We start from the raw sequence: 24,758 nt of genomic DNA, 5'->3' as shown, positions 1-24,758 counted from the left end.
TCAGAACTACAGTTTCCAGTTGTGCTAACATAATTGCAAAAGGCTTTTCTAATGATCAATTAACCTTTTAAAATGATAAACTTGGATTAGCTAACACAACGTGCCATTGGAACACAGGAGTGATGGTTGCTGATAATGGGCCTATGTACGCCTTGGGGCGGCAGGGTAGCCTAGTGGTTAGAGCGTTGGACTAGTAACCGGAAGGTTGCAAGTTCAAACCCCCGAGCTGACAAGGTACAAATCTGTCATTCTGCCCCTGAACAGGCAGTTAACCCATTGTTCCTAGGCCGTCATTGAAAATAAGAATTTGTTCTTAAAACTGACTTGCCAAGGTAAAAAATAAAATATAGATATTCATTTTATATCAGCCGTTTCCAGCTACAATAGTAATTTACAACATTAACAAACAATGTCTACACTGTATTTCTGATCAATTTGATGTTATTTTAATGGACAAAAAAGTGCTTTTCTTTTCAAAACAAGGACATTTCTAAGTGACCCCAAACTTTGGAATGGTAGTATATATCTGCTGTTTACTTATTTCACTCACCTCGACATCATTGCTTTTTCAAAGTGCAAGGACGTTGCCGAATACGTAGATACAGCCTCTTTCACAGTGAAAAGTCATTTTTAGTAATGATGCAAAAAAAACGTTGAAAAGTCAAATGACAGCATACCCTGTTTCTGGTTAATGACAACAACCACGTGAATACAGGTTGTTAGTAAGTTCATTTTGCGATATTGACACAGATATTATTGTTAGAAAACAAGGCCGTTCGCAGTCACTATAGTAATTTAAAGAAAGGCCGTCGATGGCCGCTATGGGTACTAAAGGTTTAATGGAAAATAAAACACTAAGGAAATGAATGTTATTCATAACAAGGCTTACATGGAGAGAATCAGACCTCACTGAAATGAAAATGGATGGCACCCCCTTCATCAAAATATATTTTACATTAACCCTCCCTGAACAGAAAAACAAGAAGTGACCCTCCCCTGTACCCAAAATAATAATTAAACATAAAGTGGATAGCAGAGAACATCCTTATCATTTGCTCTAACTTCTTGGACAGACCAAAGCTTTAGATATGCCATTTTAGAAATTAATCTTTGTTCTGTAATTATTACATTTAACATTTTGATAGCGCACAGGGCTGCAGGTCAAAAGGTTGTGTGTTCACAGACCACTGTGGACAAGAGTAGGGGTGGAAAGATCTCCTTTATAGTAAAAGCATTGAATGAACCGACTGCATCTTCGTATTTGCAGGTCCGAGAAAAAATGTTGTGTTTTATATTTCATGCAATTCTACTTCATTTGACATATAGTGGAATATTCTTTAATACCACAAAAATTACCAAAATTACAGGCTAAGAATGAACAGAAAGATATGCCTGTGTTCATCTTATCACATTTCTCCAATGCCAAATCTGTGTGTCTTGTTCACAAAGAAACTGTCAATTTTTGCAAATAATTCAATCTGAGACATCATTAGGAATCTGAGCATGGTACTTTCAAAGATTTTCCCTATTTTTCCAACCCAGATAGTAGGCCTACCCACGCAGAAAAATGTAAGCTTTAACTCCTGGCTACCCTTCCACAGTGGCCACAAGTGTTTCCCTAAAATCTGTCTGGGTTTAAACACCTTCTATTGTACAGAAAGTGAATAGCTTAATCAATTGATAATGAAAGAATTAGATTACATGTTTTGTGTCCTTGGTATAGAAGGGTGTAGCTCAGCCTCTGAATGTCAAAGAAAGTAAACAATGATATCTCTATATGCATCAGAGTCGCATCTTTCCCGGGGATTTCACAGCTTGTTTCTACTATAAAGCATCACGGAGCAATCAGATGAGGGAAGGCATCGGGCACACATTGATATATAACCCAATAAGCAACTAATTCGAAAACACTGAGAAATATTGAAATGTCATCAATTACATGACCCCCCCACACACACACACACACACATTTTCCTCCAAGTAAGCATTCTGTATATGTTGATCCATCCCTAATAACTTGATTAGATAAGTATTCACCCCCCTGAGAAACACCTTTGCAGTGATTACAGCTGTGAGTCTTCTTGGGTAAGTCTCATAAGAGCTTTGCACACCTGTATTGTGCAACATTTGCCCATTCTTTTCTAAATTATTCAAGCTAGACAGCAATCTTGCCATAGATTTTCAAACAGATTTACAGTAAGTCAAAACTGTAACTTGGCCACTCAGGAACATTCACTGTTTTCTTGGTAAGCAACTCCAGTGTATATTTGGCTGTGTTGTAGATTATTGTCCTGCTGAAAGGTGAATTCCTCTCTTAGTGCCTGGTGTAAAGCAGACTGAATCAGATTTTCCTCTAGGATTGTGCCTCTGCTTAGCTCCATCCTGTATATTTTCATCCTGACAAACTCCCAAATCTTTGCCGATGTCAAGCATACCCTTACCATGATGCAGCCACCACCATGCTTGAAAATAAGAAGGCAGTTACTCAGTGATGTGTTCCAACATTCACTTGTAACTAATCTTCATTGATACCTGCTGTATACCATGAGAATTTGACCATTTTGACCCTTTCGCTTGAGAAGTATTTTTTATTTATTTTTATTTAAACAGATAGGCTAGTTGAGAACAAGTTCTCATTTGCAACTGCGACCTGGCCAAGATAAAGCAAAGCAGTTTGACACAACATAGAGTTACACATGGAATAAACAAACATACAATCAATAATACAGTAGACAATATATATATATACATCATGTGCAAATGAGGTAGGATAAGAGAAGTAAGGCAATAAATAGGCCATGGTGGTGAAGTAATTACAATATAGCAATTAAACACTGGAATGGTAGAATGTGCAGAAGATGAATGTGCAAATAGAGATACTAGGGTGCAAAGGAGCAAGATAAATAAATAAATACAGTATGGGGATGAGGTAGATTGGATGGGCTATTTACAGATGAGCTATGTACAGGTGCAGTGATCTGTGAGCTGCTCTGACAGCTGGTGCTTAAAGCTAGTGAGGGAGGTATGGGTCTCCAGCTTTAGTGATTTTTTTCAGTTCGTTCCAGTCACGTTAGGTGTGCTGTCATTATAATAAGCTTAAAATGGGTTCATTACTATCTTTGGGTGAAGATTGGAATTGGTGAGTCTAACATGAAATCTAAACACTAATCCTAACCTGATCTCTGTGTAATTGCTCTGTTTCAAGCCATTTGTCTATGGGTTTTCGTACCATGTTTGAAAAGTGCACCTTCCTACCATCAGGGTGCAGGACAGTCTTTGCCAGTGAGAACCAAGAGGGGCCTAGCTTGGTTCCGGTCTCCAGGAGGCTACTTAGAGAGAAGGGCTGCATTCTGTTCTACTAGGCCCTCTGCACCACCAACTCCCCTGAAGTACTACCACCATATCCTACACCCAACTCAGTAGTGGTCTTCACGGAGGTGAACGGCTGCAAATTTTGTCCTGCATGACTGGGAAAGGCCCAGATCATCCTACATCAGGTCCCGGAGTTGAGTCCTAGGACCTTGCCCCAGGACTACCTGGCCTGATGACTCCTGGCTGTCCCCATCCCCATTCCCATTCCACCTGGTCGTGCTGTTGATCAAGTACCTGCTGTTTTGCCTGTGGCTATGGAACCCTGACCAGTTCACCAGACATGCTACCTTGTCCCGGACCTGCAGTTTTAAAACCTCTCCCTCGACCTCTGAATGCTCGGCTATGAAAAGCCAACTGACATTTACTCCCGCGGTCCTGACCTGTTGCACCGTCTACAACCAGTGATTATTATTTGACCCTGCTGGTCATCTATGAATGTTTGAACATCTTGAAGAACATTCAGGCCTTAATGGCCATGTACTTATAATCTCTACCTGGCACAGCCAGAAGAGGACTGGCCACCCCTCAGAGCCTGGTTCCTCTAGATTTTTTCCTAGGTTCCTGCCTTTCTAGGGAATTTTTCCTAGCCACCGTGCTTCTACTTCGCTTGCTGTTTGGGATTTTAAGCTGGGTTTCTGTATAGCACTTTGTGACATCTGCTGATGTAAAAAGGTCTTTATAAATACATTTGATTGATGCACCTGGCTTTCATCTCAATATTGTGTGCATTGTTTTCACAGCCCTTTAAGTAATGAGACTTAGACTGTGACGATACAATTAGGAGTAAAAGGACTATGCATGTGTGGGCTACTATGCTATCTGGACTAGAGGTCGACCGATTTTGATCTTTCAACGCCGATACCGATTATTGGAGGACCAAAAAGCCCGATACCGATTAATCTGCCGATTTTTGTTTTTTGTAATAATGACAATTACAACAATACTGAATTAACACTTATTTTAACTTAATATAAAACATCAATCAAATCAATTTAGCCTCAAATAAATAATGAAACATGTTAAATTTGGTTTAAATAATGCAGAAACAAAGTGTTGGAGAAGAAAGTAACATGTGCCATGTAAAAAAGCTAACATTTAAGTTCCTTGCTCAGAACATGAGAACATATGAAAGTTGGTGGTTCCTTTTAACATGAGACTTCAATATTCCAAGGTAAGAGGTTTTAGGTTGTAGTTAATATAGTATTTATAGGACTATTTCTCTCTATACCATTTGTATTTCATATACCTTTGACTATTGGATGCTCTTATAGGCACTATAGTATTACCATTGTAACAGTATAGCTTCCGTCCCCCTCCTCGCCCCTACCTGGGCTCGAACCAGGAACACATCGACAACAGCCACACTCAAAGCATCGTTACCCATTGCTCCACAAAAGCCGCGGCCCTTGCAGCGCAAGGGGAATAACTACTCCAAATCTAAAAGCGAGTGACGTTTGAAACAGTATTAGCACACACCCAGCTAACTAGCTAGCCGTTTCACATTGGTAACACCAGCCATTAGGCTGATAGACTTGAAGTCATAAACAGCGCTGTGCTTGCGAAGAGCTGCTGGCAAAACACACGAAAGTGCTGTTTGAATGAATGATTACGGGCCTGCTGCTGCTCAGTCAGACTGCTCTATCAAATCAGACTTAATTATAACATAACACAGAAATACAAGCCTTTGGTCATTAATATGATCGAATCCGGAAACTATAATTTCTAAAACAAAACGTTTATTATTTCAGTGAAATACAGAACCGTTCGGTATTTTATCTAACGGGTGGCATCCCTAAGTCTAAATATCATTGTTACATTGCACAACCTTCAATGTATATCATAATTACGTACAATTCTGGCAAATTAGTTCGCAATGAGCCAGGCAGCCCAAACTGTTGCATATACCCTGACTCTGCGTGCAATGAACGCAAGAGAAATGACACAATTTCACCTGGTTAATATTGCCTGCTAAACTGGATTAGTAGTTATAACTAGTGATTATGATTGATTGTTTTTTATAAGATAAGTTTAATGCTAGCCAGCAATTTACCTTAGCTTCTACTGCATTCGTGTAACAGGCAGGCTACTCGTGGAGTGCAATGGTTAGAACGTTGGACTAGTTAACTGTGTGGTTGCAAGATTGGAACCCCTGAGCTGACAAGGTGAAAATCTGTCGTTCTGCCCCTGAACAAGGCAGTTTGCCTAGGAACTGTGGGTTGTCATTGAAAATAAGAATGTGTTCTTAACTGACTTGCCTAGTTAAATAAAAGCTATACAAAAATAATCGGAAATCGGTGCACAAAAATACCGATTTCCGATTGTTATGAAACCTTGAAATCGGCCCTAATTAATCGGCCATTTTGATTAATCGGTTAACCTCTAATCTGGACTATGTATGCAAAGACAGACAGTTCTACACATGTGGCTCATTTGGTACAAGCAATACAAAGACTTACATGACAACAAAAGTATAATGGGTTCAAATGTTTTATTTGGAGTTACAGTACCAGTTTGGACACACCTACTCATTCATGGGTTTTTCTTTATTTTGACTATTTTATACATTGTAGAATAATAGTGAAGACATCAAAACTATGAAATAACACATATGGAATCATGAAGTAAACAAAACAAGTGTTAAATCAAAATATATTTGATAGTTGAGATTCTTCAGTCACCCTTTGCCTTGACAGCTTTGCACACTCTTGGCATTCTCTCAACCAGCTTCATGAGGTAGTCACCCTTCATGTTGGCCCATTCAACCCCTTGCCTTTTATGTCAGTGTGCTGCTGTAACTAAAATCTTAGGTTTTCTCCTACTGTGATTTCACCTTCAAACAAGTTGTTTGAGGGTAGCTGCTTAGCGAAACTGTTAACCAAAACACAGGGCCCTATACATGAGTCACCGAGAGCAGTACAGACATACTTTTGTAAGTATTAATTGAGGACCCAGTTGAGGGACAATACACTAATACAATGTAGCAATACAGTCTCACATCAAATGCAATGCAAGCCAACAATAATAGTTCCCAACCAAGTTGCATGTAATGGGTGCAGCAGAACATACCTGAAAATATATTCTTCCATGGCTGAGGTTAGCTGACTGTGTTGCATCCCAGCATATTTTACATACTGCACGTTCAATGGTGTTGATGCCTTGCCTCTAGTCATTGCTGACTTCTGCCAGAGAGTTCTGGATGTCCTTCATGTCCCCCAGGGCATTGTGGAGTTGACAGAGGCCTGAACAGACCCCATCTAACTGGGAGTGGATTGCAGCCTGGAGAGTGGGGACAGCCAATTGTAAAAGGTTTAGATAGGGTTTACATTAAACAAAAGGCAGTAGATACACATTCACAGAATGTCAAAGCCAACCAAATTATTTTCTACCTTCAGTCGTGGTTCGACTAAAACGCCAGTTCTAACTGGGTGAACAATAAATCATGGGATTTATGTCAGTTGCTAGGTCTTAGCAGATGAATGATTACTTTTCTAATGATTATGCTAGCTAGCTACTGTTGACTAACCCCATTCCGTACAAATTTTCGCAACCGCGGCATTCAAACGAGGCAGCAATGAAAACTAATGGGACTGTGTTGGCATCAAAAATGAACTACGCATATAGTCAAGCGTTGATTGACATGGTAATGGCCCGATACTATTGGAGAAAAGTTTTAAAAACTGACCCCTCTGACGCTATACGTTACGTAACGTACATTATACAACTCATTCTGTGTCGTATAGCCTCTCTCCACCAGGTGTAGCACTTTCTCTCACAGATTAATAAGAAAACGGTAAGGGGGATACCTAGTCAATTATTCAACTGAATGTATTCATTTTTTTGCATCATCACTGCAAGCCATCATCACTCAAAAGCAGCTGTTTACTTCTGAAGATAACTTTAGCGTTGGGTCAGTATCGAATCCCCGAGCTGACAGAATAAAAGTATGTCGTTTTGCCCCTGAGCAAGGCAGTTTATAACCTGCTGTTCCCAGTGGATGTCGATTAAGGCAGCCCCGCACCTCTGATTTAGAGGGGTTGGTTTACAGGTGGAAGAGGCAATCCAGATGTACAACTGACTGATGACACATTATACAAACTCTTTATATTGTTTTATTTACATTTTAGAGATGATAGGTTGGACAGGTCGGGTGAAAAAAGTAGTTTACCCACACGGCTTGTCGCCCCCTATCACAGTAGGTTTCGCTTCCCCACCCGCCATTTAAAAAAAAAACGATGGAGCTCATTGCCTTCTTCAATCATGCGGAGACGGGCAGCAAGAAGGCCTCATCACTGATTTTTCTGGAAAGGAGAGAAATTGTGCTTTACAATGGTTATCATATTACAGTTGACCTAGAAGTATTACGCTTTTTGAGAGCTAAAATAAGGTAAATTGTACGTTACAGCGCGATGTACAAAAGTGCGTTAGCTAGCTATGGCTCTATACCGACTGTATGGAAAATAACTTTACCAAATCGATTTTCATAGATAGCATCAGACTAAAACATTATAGTTACAAACTGTTAATAACAATGACTTAGACAATAGCTTCCAAAAACGTATTACAAAGAAGAAAAAAGCTTGCCAGCTAGCCATAAAAGAAAGACATTTAAACTTACCCGCCATGACAACTAACAGGTGGACATCGCGCAAGTGGTAACCTGGTACGTTGTGATTGTGATTGACAGGTGGTTGCGCCAGACAACATGACCCATGTGAGCTGTCACCAACCAACCAGTGCAGAGTATACTGGTCTATGAAAACCTCATCTATGTCCCACCTCGCGCTCTCTCTCATTAGTTAGATTTATTCTATTACAGTCACCTTAATAAATACTTTACAATTATAGTATGTGAGCTAAACAAAATAATCAAATTTAAAAAACACATAAAAACAATTTATTGTATGTACCATTTTGGGAAATTACTAATGTTACTGTCCCCACTACAACAAATACATGTCATTTTGTACTTGAAACATGTAACTGAAATACTGTAGAATACCATTGATTCCTATGAAGGATTGCTTCTACTGGGGATTGGAGTCGCATTTCAATGGCTCAGACATGAGCCATATGTGGCAAGGACTCCAGACAATCATTACAAAGGGAAAAGCCGTCACATTAATTAAGGACACCAACGTCTTGCCATCCGACAAGATAAACACCTTGTCCCCTTTTGAAGATAACAATGCCACCGACGCAGGCTGCTCCCGAGAACTGTGGGCTCACATTCTCTGTGGCCAACCTAAAACATTTAAGCGTGTTAATTATCGCTCGCTAGGCTGCCGGCCCAGAATGCATCCTTAGACACATCCTCAGAGCATGCGCAGACCAGCTGGCTGGAGTGTTTACGGACATAAACTCCAAAAGGAAGGAGCTGATCGTGGACTTCAGGAGACGAAAGAGGGAGCACGACCCCATCCACATCGACGGGCCTGCAGTGGAGAAAGTGAAAAGAGATTTTCTTGGCTCCAGCGACACAATCCCTTTATTGACTGGGCTACTGGTGCCATTGTGGGCTGGAGCCCGTCCTGCCACACTCATTGCCTGAAGTTAGCTCTGCCTGCCCTGGGACGTCTTCCTGGGGGCTTGGAAATTGCCCCGGAACTTTCCGCCAGCCCCGCGGTGTACCAGGACCTCCGGGAGGTGTTCAGTAAGGCCCGGGTCACTTCGCTTCTGCAGCACTGACCGGTATCCAGATGCACTGGCTTGACCTGTCTTACAGCTCTTTTTCTCCTTTTTCCAGAAGGTTCGACCTCGGGGCAGGGGATTCCAGTACCTGGTTGACTGGGAGGGTTGGGTCTTACCTTAAACGTGATAATACCAGGGAGTGTCAGAGGAAGGTCCTAAAAATTGTCAAAGACTCCAGCTACCCTAGTCATAGACCGTTCTCTCTGCTACCACACAGCAACCAGTACCGGAGCGCCAAGTCTAGGTCCAAGAGGCTTCTAAACAGATTCTACCCCCAAGCCATGAGACTTCTGAACATCTAATCAAATGGCTACCCAGACTATTTGCATTGCCTCCCCACCTTTTACACTGCTGCTACTCTGTTATTATCTATGCATAGTCACTTTAATAACTCTACCTACATCAAATCAAACTTTATTTGCCACATGCGCTTTATACAAGTGTAGACTTTACTGTGAAATGCTTACTCACAAGCCCTTAACCAACAGTGTAGTTCAAGAAAAATGTAATATTTACGAAGTAGGCTAAATTTAAAAGTAATAATAAAAAGTAACACAATAAGAATAACGAGGCTATATACAGGGGGCACCAGAACCGAGTCAGTGTGCAGGGGTACAGGCAAGTTTAGGTGATCTGTACATGTAGGTGGGGGCGAAGTGACTATGCATAGATAAACAAACAGCGAGTAGCAGCAGTGTACAAGAGGGGAGGGGGTGTCAATGTAAATTGTCCGATGCGGTTGCAGAGAAAACAGTCTATAACTTGGGTGACTGGAGTCTCTGACAATTTTATGGGCTTTCCTGACACCACCCATTATATAGGTCCTGGATGGCAGGAAGCTTGGCCACAGTGATGTACTGGGCCGTATGCACTACCCTCTGTAGCGCCTTACGGTCAAATGCCGAGCAGTTGCCATACCAGGCCGTGATGCAACCGGTCAGGATGCTCTCAATGGTGCAGCTGTAGAACCTTTTGAGGATCTGGGGGCCCATACCAAATCTTTTGAGTCTCCTGAGGGGGAAAAAGGTTTTGTCGTGCCCTCTTCACGACTGTCTTGGTATGTTTGGACCATGTTAGTTTGTTGGTGATGTGTAGACCATGTACACCAAGGAACTTGAGACTCTCAACCCGCTCCACTACAGCCCCGTCGATGTTATTGGGGGCCTGTTCGGCACGCCTTTTCCTGTAGTCCATGATCAGCTCCTTTGTCTTGCTCACATTGAGGGAGAGGTTGTTGTCCTGGCACTACACTGCCAGTTCTCTGACCTCCCTATAGGCCGTCTCATCGTTGTCGGGGTACATATTACCTCGACTAACCGGAGCCCCCTCACATTGACTCTGTACCGGTACTCCCTGTATATAGCCTCACTATTGTTATTTTACTGTTGAATTATTTGTTACTTTTATTTCTTATTTTCTAGTTATTTTTCTTAACTGCATTGTTGGTTTAGGGCTTGATGGTAAGCATTTCACTGTCAGGTTTACACCAATTGTATTCAGCACATGTGACAAATCAAATTTGATGATACCGGTATGGTAGACCCCAGTCAGTGAGGTTGACCTATATCTGATATGTTTTTGTAAACTCAACTAAGTTAAGCCAGATGGTACGCTTTTTGGGGAGGTAAGTGCTAGCAACAACATTGAGTGAAGATTTTGAAGAATGCCTATTGAGCCTTCAACCTTTCTAATCTTGGACACCCAGCGGATCTGTCCACAAGAGATTACCGCCTTTTGTGACAGTTATTACTTAAATCGGATGTAGCTGAGAAGAAACTAAACACTAAATTGGTCATTTCAGTGGAGACTTTCCCATTTGAAACAAGCATGGTAACAAGCATTTGTTGTTACACCCCTGTAATTACAGACTGCAATTACCACCAGTTACATGTTATTACAGTGTAAATATGAGTTATTACAATTAACTCCAATACTTTACAATGTAATTACACAGTAATAAGGACCCCTTAAAATGAAGTGTTACCCATTTTATACGTCACCCTTTTGTATCAATTGCAAAGTGTATTTGTAGTCTACTTTGTTTTGAAGTTATAGCCAGTCACAGAGAGGCCCACGGGAGGGCAAAAGAGCATCCAACGACGCACTTAGCTGTTCTACGAGTGGTCTGAGGCAGGCGTTAGATTACGAGCATTTTCAAGTGCAACCTTAATAAATATGGTTTTGGGAAACAGCTCAGAGATTTAACGATGCTCCTACAAAGATCCTTTTGGGGAAACTTGGCCCAGTACCATTTTCATCTCATTTGATGAAACAACCTGTTAGTCAGGTTAAGTCATTGTATTTAAATTAAAGTTTTACACTCATTTCAATGTTTACAACACTGGTGGAAATGAGATAAAAAAAAACAGTACTGATTGACATCTTTGCAAATCCAAATGTGTTTCCCACGTAGATTCCACATCACAATAAGTTGACAAATTACGTTGAAACAACGCTGATTCACTTACAGATCAGAGAAGACTAGAATCTCACCAGATACAAAGTAAGTGATAGATATGGTGGAGGGTGGTTCGCCTATTGTGATGCGGAAAACACATTTAAATTTGATAAAATGTATCAATCAGTACTGTTTATATCATTTCACTCTTACGAAAAAAATTGCATTCAGAGTGCAGTATAGCTGCAGTATGCTGCAAATACTGCATCCAAAATACCATAGTCAAATGCAGTTACTGCACTACAAAAACCTTTTATTGGCCTAATAAGAAATGTCATGTAACGGTAAAAATGAATATCCTTTTAATGTGGCATAAACACAAACAGTCATGTTTTAATCTGATTGTCATACAAATTACTTTAAAAAGTAGGCTACCTGTGCATGTTAGTCCACTCCAAAACAATTCCAGCATCCAAACAGTGCACTGCATGTATACTCGTGCCATTTGATGAATGGAAATAGACATCTGTTTACAAAACACCAAACAGTGTGCCTGTTTCAGTGATTGCCATTGATTAGGCCTACATTAATTGACATCTTGTCTGACAAATGTACCTTTTTTTTGCAGCATGAAAAGCCGGGACACGTGAAATGGGTCTGAAACTGTCGTGGGTAAAATGGGATGGTCAGCCTAACACACACAGTCAATTTACTAGACTAAGCTACAATGTGGTGTTACCATGAACTTCCAATAGGCAGTGATGTGGTGGTAAAACAAACAAACAGGTAGGCTACATTCAATATAATAGGCCTGAAAGAGTTTAATCAAGACACGTTTACACCCTAGTTCATGAGTTAAATACTTGGGAGTCTTCACAGATCATGTGACATAAAACACTACCTTTACTTACATTAATAACATGTATGACAGTGCCATGTCATTATAAAGCGTTTAACAATTGAATTTGAACATTAAACTTAAACCCTGTAGGAATCATGGATATCTCTGGAAGTGCACGGTAAGTGTAACTATGCCTATGTATTCATTATGTTTCGCTGTAGAGGTCAACACAGCCCCCAAAAGGACTATTCTTATCAGCTGTATGCAAGTATTCCTTTGTGTTGTCTTCAGAATGCTTCATTATCTTGCCAAACCACATTGTCACATCTCTGAGAAGCAGAGGTTCTGTTGTGGTTGCATCAAATAGGTCTGACATCTGATTGGAGGTTAACTTTACAGTAATACTATTGGTCAACAAAGATGCTTATAAAAGTGTCTTAGATGCATTGTTATTTTTCTCTCTATTGTTCCTCAACTGCTGTGGTGAGATTCTCTCTCCACCACATGGACATCTGGGGCATAGCCTTTCAGGCTATGATATCTCTCTCTCTCTCTGAGTGGCGCAGCGGTGTAAGGCACTGCATCTCAGTGCAAGAGGCGGCACTACAGTCCCTGGTTCAAATCCAGGCTGTATCACATCTGGCCGTGATTTGGACTCCCATAGGGCGGCGCACAATTGGCCCAGCGTTGTCTGGGTTTGGCCACCATTGTAAATAAGAATTTATTCTTAACTGACTTGCCTAGTTAAATAAAGAATAATGCTCTGTTAATGTTAGTATTGCCTTGTAACTTAAGCTTTATGCCTTATGTGAATCCATACATTTAACAAAGTAATTAAATACACTTGTATTTGGAATTACATTATCAGATATTTCATCATTGCCTATTACTGTAAGGCAACTAATCTCCTGCATATTGCTATTTATCTTTTGGAATCAGATAAACATTTTAATACACTAATTGCTTGGTCTTATTACTGTGAGGTATACTGTATATACACACACGTCAAAAATTACTGCCCACTACATCGCTGTGAAAACTGTTCTCATGGGCACACAAATGCAAAATAATGTTGGCCTATGCCATTGCAAAAACATTGCTTACTGTTATTAATGTATACTTGGATCGATTGGATGGGCATTGGTGACTAGCTGTAGGCTAGTGATAGTTGACCATCAGCTGATCCAGGAGAAGAAAAAAGAAGAAAAAAACTACTTCTGGCCACGGACGCAACGGAGAACAGCAATACATCTGAAAAACAATGAGCACTAAACAGCTGATTGATTTATCATTGTTTGCTTTTGTCAATGGGATAAATCTAATGTATTGGAATATTAGGCCATTTTATCAAGATAAGGCCAACAAATTGTAAAAATGAGGAATTAAAAAGGAAAATCTATGCGTTTAAAAGCTCAGCTGAGGCCGAAATTCAGCACTACTGAGTGGACAGTGCTGCTATAGAATTCTACAGTACCATTTGTGGACAGCGAGACTTTGTGCAGCTACATAGTAATAAACTGTTTAAACCATTATTTTTCATATTTACCACTATAAAACACATGTACCACTGTATTTTAAACAAAGAATGGTTCAATTAGCGTTATGTAGGAGAACCCCACCCAAAACGTTACTTTTGTTGCATGTAGGAGAGCTAATGTCTCATTCAAGGAAGTTGAGCACCCCCCTCCCTATAATTTGTAGCCTGCTTGAAAGGATTGGATAGCTGTATCACGGAAAGTTGGCACTACTTCCAATTTAGGCATGACCTTATTTGCAGGCTAGGTCGGCCCACTGCTGTATTGGCTAAACACACACATTTGAGATTAGTGAATGGAGGGGTAGGAGCTAGAGGAGGCTACTAAAATTAATCTCTGCAGTGCCGACTAGCCAAACAAATAGGAACCACAATTGAGTAGCCTAGTTCTTATTCACGTCGTCAAAATTGTAATGACAAACGAGCAAAACAATAGATCTGATGAAAAAGGCTGATTTATTTATTATAAAATGATATTGAAATACAAGTTCAATTCCACCTTCAGCACATTGACAGGAAACGCAAGAGGAAATCCCTTAAATGGTAGAAGGATCAGTCTGAAATCCCTCAGCCTTAACTCCTGTATCCAACAGTCAACGCGTGGAATGAATGAAAGGTTCATGAAATATTGAGGTGAAAACTGGAAAGGCGATTTATGAAGGAGACAAATCCTGAACAAAATAAATATCCATGTGATGTTAAAGGTGTAGCCTACACACCAATGTTTTGTGGCACAGTGCACTCCACTTTTAAAGAATCCACTGATTAATAGTGAAATCCTTTGATAGAGCACTATATTAAAAATATGAATACATTGTATTTCTAATAGCTATAACATTAGGCAACGCCTTAAATGTATAATGCTAAAATAGCCTAGTTATTTTTTTGCCAGTAGTACAATACACTGTGTAGACAAAACATTAAGGACAACTTCCTAATATTGAGTTGCGCACCCCCCTTTGCCCTAAAAACAACCTTGTAGGGGCATGGACACTACAAGGTGTCGAAAGTGCTCTACAGGGATGCAGGCCCATGTTGACTCTAATGCTTCCCACAGGTGTGTCAAGTTGGCTGGATGTCCTTTGCATTTCTTGACAAACCGGTACACCTTGCACCTACTACCATACCCTGTTCAAAGGCACTTAAAACAGGTCTTGCCCATTCACCCTCTGAGTGGCACACATACACTATCCAAGTCTCAATTGTCTCAAGGCTTTAAAAAAAAACACTTCTTTAACCCGGCTCCTCCCCTTCCTCTACATTGATTGAAGTGGATTTAACAGGTGACATCAATAAGGGATCATAGCCTGACCAGGTGAAAGCTATGTCAAGGAAAGAGCAGGTGTCCTTGATGTATTGTACACGCAGTGTATGTGGACTACAATCTGGTAGGATCAAAAAGGAATATGTTACTGTTGTTCAGGCTATCGTGTTGGAATAAGGCACCTTGATCCTACCAGATTGTAGTCCACATACACTGTGTACAATAGTGAAAGAACAAAAGAAAGCAACAGAAAGGGCAGTGACAGAGCTCTGTGATTCAGCGCATCATCAGTGAAAACATGAATTCCATACCTTTAAAGGGTAAACGCATCCTAAAACTACTGTCATTGAAAAACATGAGTACATTACTCACACCAGAGAGAACTCTCAGAAGAAACCTTTTAAATGGAACATGTCCCCTTTAGAGAATTTCCCTGGTGGATGAAAAAAAATCCCCATCACATCAGGAACGGGGAGTTTGAGATTCAAATCATATACTTAACAGCAGAAGGGAAAAATGAAAACAATTTCCACAAGCATAAACATATAGCCAGGAACATTGACTTCCTGAGCAGAGTGTTTAGTCCCCCATAGCCCTGGCAGGCAGCATTAAAATCCCAGAGTGCCACAGTAATTCTCAGGGAGCAGAGGGAGAGTGATGAGTGTTGTTGTGGGAGAGGGCACCAAAGCTGGGCTGCTGGGCCCCAGAAGCAGAGTCAGTAATCTCAGAAACAGAATCAATCAGAGAGATGGAGTGGAGCCATCAACTCCCCGCCATTACCGACGCTTTTTGCAACAAGGCGCTGCCTCGGTTGTTGGAACAGCCCGGTGCTGGCTTCTTCAATCTGAACCCCGCCACAGCCCAGGGATCACGGTGGTAAACCCCCCTGTGCAGGCCCAGTACCAACCCCCCCCCCCCACGAGATCCTCTTTATTTTCTGTCAGAGGTGCCGGGCTAGTCATTGATCACGGATTGTCTGACTGTCAGGTGACGTTCAAGTTTTCAACAAACACAGCAATGAACATGAACAGAGCCTAAACATGGTATATGTTCACGGCATGTTTCTTCAATGGTGGCTGAGAGATGGAACAAATATTACGCAATAAAATAGGCTTAATGTTTTCTTGGTTGGCTTCTATCTACAGTAAATACAACATTCAGTCAGTCATTTCATATTTCAGTTTGAGGCACTGGTTTATATTACAGACAAAGATGGGTGGGGTGGCCCCTGCACTGCTGAACAGAAAACCCCTTATTTAATCTCGCCCTCAGTGGCCAGGCCATATAATATGGGAGTGGTCCATAGACACTCGCGAATCAGAGTGTCGAGCCCTCCATGAAAAGTGAATACACACGACATTGTTGGATTGCTCCGTAGCCCTCCAGACTGTAGGCGGATCAGACACGACATGCACAATACCCAAAATGCACCGTCTTCCTCCACTCCTCAATCAGACTTGTCCTTTTTCTTGCCCCCTCCAATAGGAACTTTACTGGCTACTGCTGAGCCTACTGCAGAAACGCCTCCTGCTACAGCACACACCCCTCCTTTCACCAGCCCCACCCCGATGCCGGGTACAGCGGCCACCGAGGTGACAGCGGTCTTGGTCAAGTCGAAGCTCTTCCCTCCTATCCAGGCAACCCCACCCACAGTGGCTCCCACGGCACCTTTAGTGACACTGAAGAGGCCGCCGGTCACTCTGGAGAACATGCCTGGCTGGGGCGCTGGGTGATCCTTGTTGCTGTCTGATGAGAGATAATAGGGTTTTAGTGTTGAGAGAAGTTAAGCAGAGGAACACTGAGTAACTTCCCACCTTATGGTAAATGTTCTCTGTTCCATACAGCACAGAATGATGAATAGGCTACTACATGAAAGTTTGTGTCAAACCATGACTTCTGCTTAGAATTGGCCATTATGACCACATTTATATAGTAGCCCCAGTAGAAAGGCAAAACTAAAAATAGTAATGACGGCCCTCAATAGCCCGCATTGCTTTGAATGACAAAATAATCAGTGTGTGATGGGCTAGACAGAAACTGTAGAACCACTAACAGTGTAGAAGATGGAACGGTAATGCCACCTAGTGGTACACAAATACAAACGCTTCAGACAGAGATCATTCTGACTTCTAATTTGTGAGGAAATTAAAATCCGACGCTGATGATGTGGACGTCGATTAAGGCAGCCCCCGCACCTCTCTGATTCAGAGGGGTTAGGGTAAATGCGGAAGACACATTTTGGTTGAATGCAATCAGTTGTGCAACTGACTAAGTATCCCCTTTACGTTACTGAGTGTCAGTGTACAATTTTTTTTATCAATGTCCATTTAATGTTCATCAGCATGTGAGTGGCCACTAAGGAGACTGAACTGACCTGCTGGAGGCTCATCTTTGAGGTATGCTGGGACTTTATCATGCTGCTCACGTTGACTCATCTTCCCTCTAGGCAGGAGGGAAAACAGGTAAAGTCAACCAATTCCTCAATATTATCTCTTCAGAATTCCCAAATGAAGCACCAGTCTCTGAAGGACTGTAGAGGGAAAAAAAATCATCTGGCAGTTAGTGGCTAGTTCTTGAAAAACAAGATGGAGAATGATTGCTCATAGGCCTAACCATCATCTGTTTTCCCCCTGGCTGTCTCAGCTATGTTCAACTCAACAAGATAACAAAAATTAAAGAACATTTAAATAAATTGATTTCACTCAAGCACTGCTGTTTTTTTTGCCTTTATCTGACAGACTGCACCACCTGCAAAGTAGGCTCAACAAAAACCTTTCAAGACCAGAGCGGCAAGTCATAACTGCATCAGTTATGACTTGCCGCGGCAATGTTTTTGTAAAACATGCACCTTAGGCTACATCAGCTCAACTTTCTCTGTAATGCTAACTTTCATCAAGATTTTATATTGTTTATAATAGGTTTCTCTTTCCATTGTCAGTATCCTCTCACGTTTAGCGGCATGATATCCATAACGGTTGTGATGGATATTGGGTGCATCATCTATTTCACCAATATTTAGAAGTCCACTTTTTGGGGTATACTGTCTCCAAGGGGCACTACTATACACAGACAAAAAGGTGTGATTTTGATATGATACTAATGCAAAGACATGTCCGTCTTTATTCTTAGTAGAAAAGTCTTGAACAGTCAACATGACCATTATATGCTTGCTGAGGGCCTTTGAACATTCTCATAAGCCTAATTACAATGTTGAAATGCATGTGCTGCTCAATAGCCCAGCTACGCGCATGTAGCCTATTATAGGCCTATGTGGCAGTAAAAATGGCAAACTGAACTTCACACTACTGTAGCCAGCTGATCTGACCAGCTTGCCTACAGCTGCACTATGGTCGGACAACCTTCCTGTGTAGATAAATAAAACAATGCAGAGCAGGTGTGAGACATGGCTTGGAAAATGTACCTCAATCTAGTGATGGGAAATGGGGTGTACTCAGAACTGTCCCATTATCCCAACTTTTACACTGTGAATACTGAACAACTGCTAGTTAAGTAAACTACCTTTTTCATCTTCATGCTAGCTAGCAGTAGCCATTATGGAATGACATGTCACACTGAACAACAAAGGAGCTAATTGGCTGACAATGCCATTCCAAAATTGCTGCTGCAGCTTCTGCTACCTAGCATGAGGACTAAATAGTTTTTTTTTCAGAAATTAGCTATCTTCTCTGTGTAACAGTTGGGATAATGGGCCAATTCAGAGTACAACGCATTTCTCATCCGTGGATTAAGGTATGCTTTCTGAGCCATATCTCGTGCCGGCTCCACGTTGTCTTGGGGTGCTTTCGTAAATTCACCCTGGCTACTCCAATTTCAGAGCACTTTCATCTGAGTGTACCAGAGTGCAGAATAACTGACGAATTTACGAACCCTCAACACCCATTGAATATGGCTGGTGTCAGTAAACGTTGTCAAATAAAGCGCAATTCAATTGTTGCAAACAGCAGTTAGTCATCAACACTCTGGATAACATGAAAACAGCCTAACCAGCTCCGCTAAGACGAGTAAAATGGTCAGAGTGAGGTGTTCTCTAATTTGAGTCAGGAAGTAGCTAGCCAATGTTAGCTTGGGTGCTTGATTGGTGAGGTTAGAGCGCTCAGATTGGCCAGAATTGACAAACAGTCTGACAACGCCCTGAATTAATAACGCCTCTCTGGCACTCCAGGTTAAATTTGAGAAGCACTTCACTACACCCGCAATAACATCTGGTAAATGTGTGTATGTGACCCATAAAATTTGATTTAATTTACAAACACTTTTAATCTACACAGGAAGGCTGTACTACCATAGTGCTTGCTTAGCTGTAAGCAAGTGGGTTGAATCTTCTGGTTAACACTACAGTAAACTATGCTAGTCTACCTTAGTCTATAAGCAAACTTTGCTCTCCATGTCCCCGCATTGCACACGCACAGATACATCATTGTGTAAAAGCTTTCATTAGACTATCCTTAGACAAAGTACTAGAATGGAAATTAGAAATGGACATGCTGGCTAAAGTATATTCATTTCACAATAAAAGGGTTTGTCAATTGTATTCAGTAAGTGACAATCGAAAACAGTTTATATGGCCACCCAGTAGGCCCAATTTGTGGAAAATCATTTGATATGGCTCTTGAAGTTGAAGGTGTGGAGCTGGAGTTAATTTAGTTATATTAGCTAAATATCAAACTTATAGTACTCACGTTAACTAAGTAGTTAAAATGGCTGCGCCCATGAAAAACATACAAAAGATGTTAAATTTAAAAGTTGTTCGAGTTATCTAACGTTTACCGAGTGACGACGTGGCAACAGGCTACCAGTCCAACTGAGTTGACGTTTGGCAACTAGCTGTGTAGCTAGGATAGCAACCACTAGCATAGACTGTTAGCTAAATTAGCTAAATGTTTTAGCAAAATATGCTCCCTCATTCACTTCGATTTTAAACTCCACTTGCTACGCGAAACAGTTTTCTTTATGAGTGCAAGAGCGAAAAACCACCAACTTTTAGCTAGCTAAATCACTCATCTTGACTGAAGCTGCATGGCTAGCTAACGTTAGCTAGTTACTAGATAATTAGAACACTAGTTAGCTAACTAAAGTTAATTTGTTAGTTGGAGATGACTTAATGTAGTGTAGAATGCCTTTCTATTTGAATTGTGCGATAACACAAAATAGTTGGAGTTTACATAAATCGATAATTGTTTTAGCTAAATAATATAGCTAGCGTTATTTTTAGCCAATTTACAACGTACCTTGCTGTTTGTGTGTCTGTTATCTCTGACACCGCAGCTACCCAGCTCCCATCAGCAACTTTTCTTTTGAGAGTAACGTTAGCTACAGTAGCCAGGCATTAGCCAGTAAACTACAAGCTTTGCTTCCACCCCCAGCCAGAAAGGTCACAATACCTGCATGTATACTGAACAACACAAACGCAACATTTGAATGAGTTACAGTTCATAGAAGGAAATCAGTCAATTTAAAATGCATTATGCCCTAATCTATGGATTTCACATGACTGGACAGGGGAGCAGCCATACACCCACCCACTGGGGAGCCAGGCCCAGCCAATCAGAATGCGTTTTTTTTTCACAAAAAAAAGGTCTCTATTAGAAACAAAAAATACTCCTCAGCACCCCTCAAATGATCCCGCAGGTAAAGAAGCCGGATGTGGAGGTCCTGGGGCTGGATTCACAAAACCTTCTTAAAAGAATACATTTCTTCTTAACTGCCATGTTTCCTTAACTTTAGAAGTTATTAAGCAAAGTTGCTATTCCTCAATAAAGTTATTGGAAATGTTTTTCCCAAGTTTCTTCCTAAAAAAAAAAAGTTAAGAAGAAATGGGATTCTTGAAAATAATGCGTCAGGATTACTTCTTGGAAATGTAGTTAACTTTAGAATAGTTAAACCCTTGTCTTGAGATGAATGGATACTTTTCTTGCGCCACAGACATGTTGGGTACCGGATATTTAAATACAGCAAGAATACAAATTTTACACACGAATTATCTAGCTAGCTAGTAACTAACAATAGTGTAATGAAACAGCAGGGAGCAGGTCTTGAACCCTCGACCTTCTAGCTCGAGGTCCGGCGCGCTATCGACTGTGCTGCAAAGGCATGCTCGTGGGGCATGTTCAATTACCGCGTTTATAGACTTAGGGTCGTTAGAATATATTACAATATTGTAGAAGTGCTAGCGCTATCTCAATTTGCAAATGAGAACTTGGCGAATGTTAATGTCATTAGTTATTTTGGCTTTAATGTCTTTACACGTTAGCTAACTAACTTACCGGTCGTGCTGTCCCTCTACCACCATCTTTATGGTGGACAACACCTTCTCCTCCAGCTGGTCCACATGAATGGTCTCTCAGCACCCTTCTTCTTAGCAGCCTACTTGATGTCGGACCACTTCTTTTTTACGGCGTCACTGTCCCTTGCCATACCCCCGAGGGCAGAGACAGACTCGGCAACTCGCCCATCCTTTCTTTTTGGTCTCTTCAGTGACGCCGCAGTTATCAATTCTCCCCAACAGCAACCTTTTCCTGGCTGCTATTTCCTCCACCATCTCCTTCAATCTCTTTTCTTGGTTATCCATTTTTTGATATAGCTAGTCTGATGGCTATAATTTGTGAAAAATAATGAAATAACCAACCAATTCTGGTTGACAGTTTACTACATTGTGTCATGACAAGCATTTCGCTACACCATCAAGAGCTGCGAAATGCATATGTGACAAAAATTTGACATGCTCAGTCTGGTGGCACAATTTTCCAGCATAGGCCTATTAGTCATACATTTTATTGGTCTTTGAGAAAGGTTTGCTTATTTTTGTAGCTCTTACAAAGAACTGGGAAATGTATCAGTTATATACTGACACTTCAGACGGCACATCTCGAATAATGTTAATCAGTCAAATATTGGACAATGTAACGCCTACTCCATGTACAGGTTGTGTTCCCATTGACAACCATGCTAGATTTACACTAGTCAGATATGAAGTTGATCCTCCCCATTTACAGTTTAGATCCACCATTTGTCTTAAATACAGTCAGGTGCAGTCTGAATGTTACTTGCAGATGTACCAACAATTCTTGTTGCCATGTCAATTGCTAATCTTCTTTGAGTTGAGAGACACCATGCTAGGACCTTATTGCAATTATACACAGCCACACCTGCCAAGTTCCAAACCATCATACATGTATCAATTAAAAAAACATGAATTCAAATGCTTGGAGTTATATTTACACAAGGGACTGAACAAGTATAAAAATGAATTGGAGGCAAATTTAGTATTCATCTTCCTCCTCACAACCAATAGCAGAGTCTGCCCCCACCTCCTCATAATCCTTCTCCAGAGCAGCCATGTCCTCTCTGGTCTCAGAGAACTCCCCTATACCAGTGCACAAAGGCCCGCTTGGCATACATCAGGTCAAACTTGTGGTCCAGATGACTCCAAGCCTCTGCAATAGCTGTGGTGTTACTCAGCATGCACACAGCTCTCTGCACCTTGGCCAGATCACCCCCAGGCACAACAGTAGGCGGATGGTAGTTGATGCCCACCTTGAATCCTGTGGGACACCAATCCACAAATTGAATGGATTTGCAGGTCTTGATGAGGGCGATGGATGCGTTGACATCTTTGGGCACCACATCACCACGGTACAGCAAGCAGCAAGCCATGTACTTTCCGAGCCTGGGATCACACTTTACCATCTGGTTAGCCGACTCAAAGCAGGCATTTGATCTCAGGAACAGAGAGTTGCTCGTGATAGGCCCTTTCTGCTGAGATAATGGGAGCATAAGTGACCTGGGGGAAGTAGATACAGGGGTAAGGTATCAGGTTGGTCTGAAACTCTGTCAGGTCCACATTGAGTGCACCATCAAAGCACAGGGAGGCAGTGATTGAGGAGACAATCTGGGCAATGAGGCGATTCAGATAGGTATAAGATGGACGCTCCACACAAAGATTACACTTGCATGTCAAAGATGGCCTCATTATCCACAATGAAAGAGCAATCTGAGTGCTCCAGAGTGGTGTGTGTGGTCAGGATGGAGTTGTAGGTCTCCACAACTGCTGTAGACACCTGGGGCACAGGGTAGACAGAGAACTCCAGTTTGGACTTCTTGTCGTAATCTACAGACATACGCTCCATCAACAGCGAAGCCTGAGCCAGTCCCACCCCAAAACTATGGAAGATTAGGAAGCCTTGTAGTCCAGTGCATTGGTCTGCCTGAGAAAATTCACACATTAAGCCATTTATCCAAATATCACCATACAGGGACTTGCAATTAGACATTCAGAGCCACTCGTCATTTTACACATTATGTCCAGTACGGACTCCACAATCTCCTTTCCAAAAGTGTAATGGCCACGTGCATAGTTATTGGCAGCATCTTATTTGCCACTGATGAGTTGTTCAGGGTGATACAACTGAAGGTAGTGTCCGTTCCTTATCTCATCTAGAATAAATTATGTTGACACATGCAGAAAGGCACAAAATAAAACTACACAGCACAAAATTCAAGATATTACATGCCGATGAACACCATGACATTTGATGTTGTGGATCATGCTATTCAAATACATCTTCCATACCCATAACTGTAGGCTCAAATCTATGAAGACAGCCCTGGGAACATGTTTCCCGCCTCCAGTCTCACTGAAGAAGGTACCAAATGAGGAGTCAGCCAGGGATGCAGTTCTGGACTCATGTATTATTCCATCTGGATGGAAACCATGCTCCAGGAAATATAACTCCCAACATGCATTGCCCATCTGGATACCTGCTTGGCCGATGTGTACAGAAATGCACTCCCTCTGTCAACAATAAATAATTGGATGCCATGTCCATATCAGTTACTATTTTCAAATTTGTAGCCCAACTATTGAGGTTCAATTACAGGGAAAGTAGGGCTCATAAAACATTTTTCAGGACTCCAGAGAAAAGCTCCAGAGGTACCATTAGAGAAGGCCATTATATATTTATTTAGTTATGAAACACTTCAGCTTACCATTGTTCACCAGCTACAAATGGAATGTGATTTCAAGATGGGACACTTGACCAAAAACTGAAACAGTTTAACAGAGTCAACATTTAAACTACAAGTGCAAACAAAACAAATAATACGTTCTCATGTCAACCTGGTAGTACTACACACTTCAGTCTAAAGCATACCACAACAGTACACTCACCTTACACATTGTTAATGGGCCTGGCTTATAATAAATTATTCAGCAATCAAGTGTGGGGGTGTGGCTTTCAATTGACATTGATTTACATTTAACATTTACATTTAAGTCATTTAGCAGACGCTCTTATCCAGAGCGACTTACAAATTGGTGCATTCACCTTATGACATCCAGTGGAGCAGCCACTTTACAATAGTGCATCTAAATCTTTTAAGGGGGGGGTGAGAAGGATTACTTTATCCTATCCTAGGTATTCCTTAAAGAGGTGGGGTTTCAGGTGTCTCCGGAAGGTGGTGATTGACTCCGCTGTCCTGGCGTCGTGAGGGAGTTTGTTCCACCATTGGGGGGCCAGAGCAGCGAACAGTTTTGACTGGGCTGAGCGGGAACTGTACTTCCTCAGTGGTAGGGAGGCGAGCAGGCCAGAGGTGGATGAACGCAGTGCCCTTGTTTGGGTGTAGGGCCTGATCAGAGCCTGGA

The 24,758-nt window shown here is 41.4% G+C and overlaps 1 protein-coding gene, 2 long non-coding RNA genes and 1 pseudogene across 6 annotated transcripts; 1 reads left to right on the top strand and 3 right to left on the bottom strand.

Annotated features, from left to right (window-relative positions):
* Nucleotides 1-5,841: 5,841 nt before the first annotated feature.
* Nucleotides 5,842-9,146, bottom strand: LOC115108965 (uncharacterized). Of its 3 annotated transcripts, none has more exons than XR_010461131.1 (3): nt 7,988-9,146; nt 6,759-7,670; nt 5,842-6,648 (listed from the first exon to the last, which is right to left on the bottom strand). It is a non-coding gene; the product is annotated as an uncharacterized LOC115108965 (long non-coding RNA). The 3 variants fall into 3 exon arrangements; XR_003860444.2 differs by having other exon boundaries at nt 7,490-7,670; XR_010461130.1 differs by having other exon boundaries at nt 5,842-7,670.
* On the top strand, nt 8,618-13,259 carry LOC135564544 (uncharacterized). Its single transcript, XR_010461132.1, has 2 exons — nt 8,618-9,022; nt 9,116-13,259. It is a non-coding gene; the product is annotated as an uncharacterized LOC135564544 (long non-coding RNA).
* Nucleotides 13,260-14,270: 1,011 nt separating this feature from the next.
* LOC115109562 (transmembrane protein 263) lies at nt 14,271-20,600 on the bottom strand. 2 transcript variants are annotated; one of them, XM_029634577.2, is made up of 3 exons: nt 20,347-20,600; nt 17,472-17,539; nt 14,271-16,843 (listed from the first exon to the last, which is right to left on the bottom strand). In XM_029634577.2, the coding sequence occupies exons 2-3, from the start codon at nt 17,530-17,532 to the stop codon at nt 16,545-16,547; spliced, it is 360 nt and encodes a 119-aa protein (XP_029490437.1). In that variant the 5' UTR covers nt 17,533-17,539; nt 20,347-20,600; the 3' UTR covers nt 14,271-16,544. The 2 variants fall into 2 exon arrangements, with proteins under 2 accessions (XP_029490437.1, XP_029490438.1); XM_029634578.2 differs by lacking the exon at nt 20,347-20,600 and adding an exon at nt 19,798-19,977.
* A 1,777-nt stretch (nt 20,601-22,377) lies between these two features.
* Nucleotides 22,378-24,293, bottom strand: LOC115108964 (tubulin alpha-1C chain-like; annotated as a pseudogene).
* Between the last annotated feature and the right edge of the window lie 465 nt (nt 24,294-24,758).

This window comes from Oncorhynchus nerka, linkage group LG25 (genome assembly GCF_034236695.1).
Source record: "Oncorhynchus nerka isolate Pitt River linkage group LG25, Oner_Uvic_2.0, whole genome shotgun sequence".
Taxonomy (NCBI): Eukaryota; Metazoa; Chordata; class Actinopteri; order Salmoniformes; family Salmonidae; genus Oncorhynchus; species Oncorhynchus nerka.
Note: the sequence above shows the minus strand (reverse complement) of the source record. Positions and strands in the feature narration are given on the sequence as shown.